Source organism: Galleria mellonella, unplaced genomic scaffold (assembly GCF_026898425.1).
Source record: "Galleria mellonella isolate WM207_F2 unplaced genomic scaffold, CSIRO_AGI_GalMel_v1 utg312, whole genome shotgun sequence".
In the NCBI taxonomy this organism is placed as follows: Eukaryota; Metazoa; Arthropoda; class Insecta; order Lepidoptera; family Pyralidae; genus Galleria; species Galleria mellonella.
Window position 1 is genome coordinate 5,662,043 of NW_026442074.1, and position 9,067 is coordinate 5,671,109.

The 9,067-nt window shown below is 33.0% G+C and overlaps 1 protein-coding gene across 2 annotated transcripts in view; it reads right to left on the reverse strand.

Annotated features, from left to right (window-relative positions):
- LOC113514998 (rabankyrin-5) overlaps positions 1-9,067 on the reverse strand; it is a 63,477-nt gene that overhangs the window by 9,698 nt on the left and 44,712 nt on the right. For both annotated transcript variants that reach the window (XM_026899110.3, XM_026899109.3), the window contains 8 exons: positions 7,585-7,811; positions 6,608-6,751; positions 6,128-6,497; positions 5,286-5,470; positions 2,127-2,314; positions 1,469-1,622; positions 760-922; positions 601-677 (listed from right to left, as the gene is read on the reverse strand). In XM_026899110.3, the coding sequence (XP_026754911.2) occupies positions 601-677; positions 760-922; positions 1,469-1,622; positions 2,127-2,314; positions 5,286-5,470; positions 6,128-6,497; positions 6,608-6,751; positions 7,585-7,811 (1,508 nt within the window). The remainder of the gene's footprint in view (positions 1-600; positions 678-759; positions 923-1,468; positions 1,623-2,126; positions 2,315-5,285; positions 5,471-6,127; positions 6,498-6,607; positions 6,752-7,584; positions 7,812-9,067) is intronic.

Below are 9,067 nucleotides of genomic sequence, written 5' to 3' on the forward strand. Positions count from 1 at the left end.
ATATAAAACATTGATAAAAAAACGAGTCAGTTAATTTGACAATTAGCTGACAAAAAGTTGACCCGTTTTTGAGGCTCGACGCTCTATCTATATAATCTAAGCGTAGAGCGTACGTTGGCGATAACAAAGGGCCACTGTGACCAAATGTGTATATGACGAGCTAAGATTGTGGTAAACTGTCGACCTAGCATCATCTTCTTCCTGCCTTTATGCCGATTATTCGGCGTCGGCATAATATATTTTTATTATATTACACAAAGATTTAGCTTTCGGTTTTATCTAGCGTCAACCCTCCTTGGGAATACATTTGTTGGTAGCATCCATCACTTGTACCATAAATGATGGATGCTACCAACATTTATGGTATAAGTGTTGGTAGCATTTAGGCGACGGCTACCACTTTCCATCAGGTGGGCCGTCAGCTTGTTTGCCATTCTAAGTTGTATAAAAAAAACATTGTTTTACGATTACTATCTGAGTTTCAGATTGAAACCTTTTCAATTCAACTTCGAAAGTTACAATCATAAAATTAAAATTTGATATTTTATTAAAAAATGTTAATGTCAAAAATTCTATTTAAAAATAAATGCAAAATCTTACTTGTGTAATAATGTTTGTAAACAACCATCCGGTCCGGGCCCCCAACAATCGGCATCCGCTCCATTTCTCACCAAAATCTACAGGCAAAAATATATTCTCAACAATGGAATACCGCAATGCAAAATGTACTTTAGGATGAGAAATTAAACTCCAACTTACACTAGCCACTTCTTCCTGGCCGGAGTCGAGAGCAGCCCATAGAGGCGGTACTCCGTTGGCGTCGAGGCGACTCATGTCTACGCCTCGAACGCATAAAGCTTCGACGACTAAACCTAAACGGCAATGTATTGCCAGTTGAAGTGGAGTTTCACCAGCTTCCGTTCTGCGAAATTTCATAAATCGATATAATATTGATACACCGACAACCTTTGGAGGAAGTACTGTAAAATTACTATTTTTTGCATTTTTCATTCTACAAGGTACAACGATATCAATATAACGAGCAAGTCAGAACTTCAACTGTAAGATATCGTCGTATCTAAAAACTAAGGTGTTACATGTTTTAACTCAGATTGCTGTGACTGTTACATACAGCAGTTAGATTCCAGGCAAGTCTCAAAACTCACTTTCCATAATACCACGAACAAGACCTAACTTTACATATTAAATTATAATTTATTGGCAAAATGTTGAAATATAGAGTCACAAATTTAGAGTAGGTATGAATTTGGAGACAGATATGTTATTTGTTGAGTAGAGGGCCGCTTTAGTGTTTAGTTTTTATTTCCTACTCAGAAAGAGTGACAATAGATAATTGACTCTACGATCTATAAAAATAAAAGTGAAAATCGGGTACCAACGCTATTTACGAGTATCTCAACATGCATATGCATGCAAAATAAATATAAAAGTTGTAAACACTACTCACAATGCGTTCATATCAGCTCCATGGTCCAATAAATAGATGGCGGTTTTAGAATCCTCTTCTACAATGGCTTGATGGAGCAGCGTGAAGCCTTTACCATTACGAATGTTGGGATCAGCGCCCCCCTCAATCAGTGGCGCTATTAAGTGCTTGTGACCTGAGTAGTAGAAGAATATATTATTCTTATATTATGTACTATTTATGTACTAGCATTTTTCCGTAATTCACACACGTGGAATTTAAAAATAGGAAATCCAAAGAAAAATACCACTTTTAAATGATATATCAAGATAAAACATACGTCAGTTTTTAAGTGAGACCTTCAAGAATACAATTTGGAGTAGTAGTTTTTGCATGATGCCGAAACAAACATACAGACTAACAAAATCTCTAAAAAATATAAATTTGTCATCTATTGGTCTTATTAAGATCCCCATATTACTTTTTTTTTAATATCTCCTACGTACAAACAACATCTAATTACAATTTATTAGATTAAATAGATTACATTGATTGCAGGTATTTTATGGAGTCAGTAGACGCAAATGGTCAGAACCATCTCTATGGCTCTATACTCAGCCAATAGTATATTCTGTGGTATAGCTATGAACAACTAACGGCTGGGTAATGATTAAAAAGAAAATGAATAAAATTTACTCACATTCACCCAACGCAAGGCTCACAGGTGTATCTCCTTCAGAATTCTTCAAGTTCAGATTAGGTAGGAGACTGACATTGTTACGGTCTGTCGCTGGATACTCTCCCTTCTCCACCAATTTCTTGTGTTCCAGAATAGCCATTACCGCACCTTCGTGGTTATTGTATACAGCTAAATGAAGGGGTGTTTGTCTGAAATTAAATATTATGTAAAATTATATTTTTATCTTCACGCCAATTCCCACGGGTTTTTTTTAATGGACGATAATGGAATAGTAGCCCTGCCTGCGATAACGGTATACGCTGGCGGAGCACCAGTGAGGGATGATAGGTGAGAATAAAAAATAATTGACATGAGTTAGCCAATCGTGATGAATACACCTTGTATTCGGCACGATGGTTTCCAGAGGGGACCACGTGAACGTCGACCTGACAGGGTGTATTATTAGCAATGGAAATGATAGTCCGCATTACTAATAATCCCTTTCCCCCAAATCCCACGGGTTAGATTGGGATCCTGCTTAATATTATTTGGTATTTCTTCTTAAAATTCTTCGCAAGGTGCTACCCAAGGAGCATCTATACACAATGTTTCAATTAATTTAATTTAAATGAATTAATTCCTAACAGTCAATTTGATTTTCCAAAAGGGCGATCAAGGTCTATGGTCAGCAATGGCCAAGTGATAATTAATGGTTGGTATGATATGATGAAAGGGCGATCAACTACGAATGCAGGTATGAAGTTATTAAGGCATATTTTTGCTGCCAGGGAAAACAAGTGTATGCAGGGTTAAGGGTAGTTAATTTTAAACAGTATACAATTTATTCTATTTAAATTCATGAATCACTTAAAGAGAAATTTATAGAAGTAAATATTCTAAATACTCTATCGGAACTTAACACGATGAAAAACATTTGCAGGTAAATAGTACCTACATACCTGCTTATTTATTGCCGATATTTCAACGTGGATTGCACCACGCCGTGGTCACGACAGGGATATGTGTTAACAACACGAAAGTTTAAAATTAACTATTCTCACTATAGTTTCACAATACATATATGCAAACATTTTATATATACGCAGGAATCTTAATCAATAATATTAATACTAGATACAGGTATAAACTTGCTGTTCTTGCTTGCTGAAGTGTCGTTTATACAAAATTTATAAGTCTTTTATGGGAATGAACATAATTTTTTTTTTCAAAAAATTTCAACTGTGAAGAAGTTGTGTTTGCATGGCTGTGTTTCGGTTTGAAGGATGGGATATGGCGTGAATTTACTGGGTACAAAGGAATAACATCCGAGTCCTCAGGAATGGCAACGCATGGGGGGTATCATGGGCGGAACAGTATATTCTGTTATGTCCATGGTACTGCTCATGTCTATAGGCGACGGTTACCACTTTCCATCAGGTGAGCCGTCAGCTTGTTTGCCATTCAAAGTTGTAAAAAAAAAATATATAATCCGCAAGATACATCCTTCGGTACCCTTGGGATCTATCTTTAAAATAAATTTAAACCGGTTATTAAAAAACACTTACTGAACAAAACCAAGTAATCGTTTAGTGTGTAATAACACTAAATGATTACTTGAATGATAAACATGCATGGGATCAATTATGTGTAGGCTAAATGACCATGTTAGTTTAAGTGTTTAAATAAACATTAATATTGCTAACTACCGACCCGCCCTGGCGTCGTGTGGGTGTAATATTTATTTGTGTAACTTTTAAACTATTCAACACGTTTTAGTAAGGTTGGTATTTTTTTCATGTCTGAAAGTAATAAACTAATATTTTCTAAGATTATAAAACAGCCTATTAACAATTTGAAGTGAGTGCGTTTCTATAGTTCTTCCTGCGCTTCTCACCTCCGCGCCGTGACTACTATTCTCGCACGGCCAGCAGCAGCGACATCCCAATAATTTTACCGGTTTATTGTTTTATTATATTGCATTATTTTCTGAGCAACTGCATCAATTAATATGCTGTAAAAAGTAACTTTTATCTCCATGAAATGTCATTTTAATTTAGCTATTTGTTTTATAAGAATTTGTAATGTATACTCATGTATATTTTCACATAACCTGCATCCAAAAGTAATGTACAATTTATTTTACTTTTAACAAAAAACAATTTTATTTAGTTGATATATTAAATTTAGACATATAGTGTCAAGGACTTTTTTGTAAAGCTAAATATAATTAATATTTTTGCTATAGATTTTATTCAATTATTTCAAATCATTCAAGTAACGCACACCATATTATAAATGACGATAATACAAAACAGCTTGTAAACTTGTTGAATAAAGATGATTTATAACTTGTATTTGAATAGAGGTTTATATTCACCAGTGATAAAAACATTGAGTAATTGTGATTATGATAATTTAAATTTAAATTATATTTTAATTTTTATAATTAAATCGTTTCATAAATATAGTTTAAGCACAAAATGCCTACTTGATGTTCACAACAACGGATGTTGCGGTAATAAAAACTTGTAAATATGTGTCGTAGTAGTTTTTACTCTAAAATAGTAGCTCTATAATAGGTTGTCACTTATTGCGTGAAAATGCTGATAAATAAACAAATTACAACTGGATTAAATAAAATCATAAACTTGTTTAATATATTTTATAACATATTTTTTTTATATATAGCAAACTAGCGACCTGCTCTGGCTTCGCACGGGTGCACACTACTCATCACATTATATATTTAAGGGTTATGCGTACATAGGGACGGACAGACAGCGACAGCGACTTTATTTTATACTATGTAGTGATAAATATTTGATAAAAGTAACATTTGTGATCTCAGTAGTATTTCAGTAGTTTAGTACTCTGCCTACCTCCACAAGGGACTTAACATGATAGATAGAATTATGTTCATTCAGACAGGATATGACCCTTACTACAATTTCATCTTTAGCTGCACAATTCTCTCCCTCGAACCATCTATAGTTTTTTTGTATCTTCTCAAAAATTAACTTAGGAGATTCCTCTATGGGATAAGTCCACCATTACATGTTATACATTTTTCATATGGCCAATGTAAAATATGTGCAATAAAGATTCACGAAAACAACAACAACTATCCCTGTACTCATTGGTGGTTTGTGGTCAAATGTTGAGTTCAGTAAAAAAAATTACCTATAAACAGTGTCCTCTTGTTCGCCATAAGCGGTCTGCATGTTTGGCCGAGCACCGTGCTCCAATAGAGCAGTGGTGAGTCGCGCCAGACCGTTGGCGCACGCCGCATGTAGGGCCGTCAGACCCGCTTCGTTAGCGTGATTCACTTCCCCATTCAAGTGCGTTGTTAAAAATACGGCAGAATCCTATGGAAAACAATATTTCTTATTCATCGGTAGTCTATTGATCTTTATACCTATATGAAAATATCAGTACGCTAGATAAGACTTTACATGTTTTTTCAAACAATATAAGTACATTCTTAGTAGCAAGTTAATTTTTAAATAATTATGAGAGGAGTTGTAATAGAATAGAAAAAAAATAACATCAATGTTGTAGAAGTCCTTTTTTTTATTGTTTGGCTTTTTGAGTCAACACTATATTATTACTTTTTTTTTATTTTAAAAAGAAATATCATACCTACATAAAACGAGAAAATAAGCAAATAGCATTTTGTAGTTCCTATAATAAAATATTATAATCAGAGTTATTCTATATTACATTTCGAGCACTTATTGAATTTCTGAAATAATAAAATATTCAAGTTGTAATAATTAAAGTATATATAAGTATTTGTAAGTTAATAAAATTATTAACTTATTTTAATCCAAAGCGAATTATCTTTGCTCGTAAAGATTTAAATACATTATACAACAATTTTAGGAGTGAACATTATACATTGATAATCATAATAAAAATTTTGAGCACAAGGTTTGCAATTAACCTCGAAGTAGAGTTTTAATGCTATGCATAATTTATCAGATATAAAGGTTAATTTAGAAGATTAAAAATTCTGTTATTACCTCAAACCATCCAAGTGCTAATATATGCAGCAGGCTATCACCGGATCCTGAATATTGTGGATTTGGTTGGCATCCCTTAGCTAACAATTTAGCAGCGAACCCTCTTTCGACAACACTTTCAGTTTTATCTTCCACAGGATCTTCAGTGAAGGCATTTTTATTCGTAACAGGGGTATCAAACGGGTTAGATCCATTCATGACTAAAGTTTCGCTTGATGAGATCGACGCGCGTCTATCGTCAACAAGCGCATAGTACAAGGGCGGGTTTTCGTCTGTTAGAGTCCGCAAATTTGTGTCTAAATTTGGTTGTTTAAGTAACAATTCAAATATTCGTTGATTTCGAGCTATCACTGCTTGATGTAGGGGTGTGCTAAAAAATAATTCATTTATTTAAAAAATATAAAAAAACGTAAACTATAAAACCTATATATATTATAATAATATAAAATTAGTAGTAAAATAATAAGTATTGACACTCACAATCCTTTTTTGTTTTGTCGGTTTATATCAGCATTTTTCTGAACCATTATATCTGCGACCTCCGCCATTTGCTCCATTGTATCTTCATCACACGAGCTCGATGTTAACCCAGCTATAAGGTGCAGTGCTGTGTCTCCTTCTTCTCTGTAGAAAAAGTTATATAACTATTACTAGATAGTTATTTTCTCCATCAGTATAGCTTTTGACAAATAACATATAATCCTTAACTAATATTATAAATGAGTAAGCGAGTTTATTTGTTGCTTTGTTACTCCCGGCCAGTGTATATATTTCAGTCACACGGATGAAGTTGCGGGTAAAATCTAGTAATTTATAAGTGGTCGTAGTTAAATTCCTTATATAATGACATGATCATTATAGAAGCAACAAATTATATGGAATAACAACATATTATATAGCAGTAACTACATGTATTTAAAATATTTATGTGTTAGCAACATTTTTTAGAGATAGAACATTTTTGAAACGAGGTTAATATTTTTGTTTTTTTTTTTATATATACCTAACAATTCTGTTATAAATCTACTAATCCAATTACTAAGTAGTCGCAGAGTTCTAAGTTGTAAATATTGCGGTTGAAGTACATTGAGGTCACCAAACTCTCTTTTTGGTTAAGGTTAGATAGCGAAGTTCATGTTTTATAGATATGGAAAATGTAAACGTAAATGCGTGTATGAATAAGTATAAAAAAAAAAACCATTTTTATATGTAATATATTGCTTATATATTACTGTTTCTAATGTATTAATTATAACCAAATGTCAATTACAAAAAAAGTTAATCAAAAATCTTTATCCTCATCAATTCCATCATCTAATCGAATAAATACACACAACTAAATGACAAAATTTTTTAGTTTGAAAATCAACAACTAGATCTACACTGCACATTTGCTGGTCTCTATTTTGACGAGCGGATCATCCTGCTTACTAGGTTTATTCGAATGTTCGACTTACTTTGTTGTTAAATTCGGATCTGCACCGTTGTCTACTAAAAATTTAGCAGAGAAAGCATCTCTGGCATCGATAGCTCTATGTAATAATGTTCGGCCGCGGGGCCCGCGAGCGTCCGCATCTGCACAATGTTGCAACAGCGTCGTTGCAATAGAGGAACTGCGTCCGCGAAGTGCCAGCTCCAGGGGCAGCTCTCCTCTCGTTGACATAGCGTTTACTATGTCTGTTAACTGTAACAATGGAAAATTTATTGTAGTATGTACAGTATAAAACATAACTATTGTTTAATATAGCGAAATTAAATAAAATTACGAATCAAGGAAAAATAAAAACAAACATTTGCCAAAAGAGTATATGTTAGAATTCCAAAAGATTTTGTTTACGTAGTTCACGAATAGCCATCAATGATCAAATGTTATTTATTTATTTTAAAATTATGTTAACTCACGTTCATTTGTTGTTTCTCGCTCAATTTGGTTCATTGGTTTAATGACCAAAAACAAATGTGGACAGTAAAGTTTTATAACGTGAAAAAACTTCGAAAATCGTTTTGAAAAATAGTTCAGAGCGCTTATTATTTATTTTTTTTATATTATATATTATTATTTTTTCATATACACACATGTACATAGCCTTAGATTACAACTTAGTCAAGTTTAAAATATTAAACTGTGCTAACCCGAAACGTTCTGTGCAATTAATAATTTCGTTGATTAATAGGTACCACTGAAGCGTGTAAATAAACATCGATTAAGAATCCAAATTGATCACGTAACTATATCACGGAAAAAAAACGATTTATTGATTCTACCATTGTGTACAACCCGCAATAACTGCATAGTATGAAAAAATAATGTAAAATGGCTGCACAGTCGGTACGCAAATCCCGTGCAGCCTGTGGTCATAAATAACTGCTATTCTATCATGACTTATGTACTCATGTTAGTGCTCACTGTAAACTTATGGAAATAATTGTTTCACAAAAAAAACCGACTTCAATTATGACAAACTCAGTTACTTGGATTACTTGAAAAACTAAACTACTGAACCGATTTTGATGAAATTTCTATGGTACCAATTTGTAAATACTTATATCTTTTCTGTAATTTTATGAAAGGATATACATTCATATTAAATCGGTTTATAACTGACAGTTATTTTCTTTGTTTCCTCATAGGTAACAAACATAAAAAAAAAATACAATCAAAGTGAAAATCTCCTTCTTTATGAAGGCGGTTGAAAATGCATTTGAAATGCAATTGTCCCTCTAGGTATTATATATAAAGAATTGTACGAGTATCTATAGTTTTCCTAGAGACTTGTTGATGTCATATTTTTATTAGTATTCTGCAATCGATGGTTTTCGTTATTACGTACGCCGACGTCTAATCTACGTAATAATAATTAGTATAGAAGTCAGCGATATGCACCGTTCACCTGACCGAAATAAAATACAATGAGCGATAAACATTTGTGTTAAGAATTC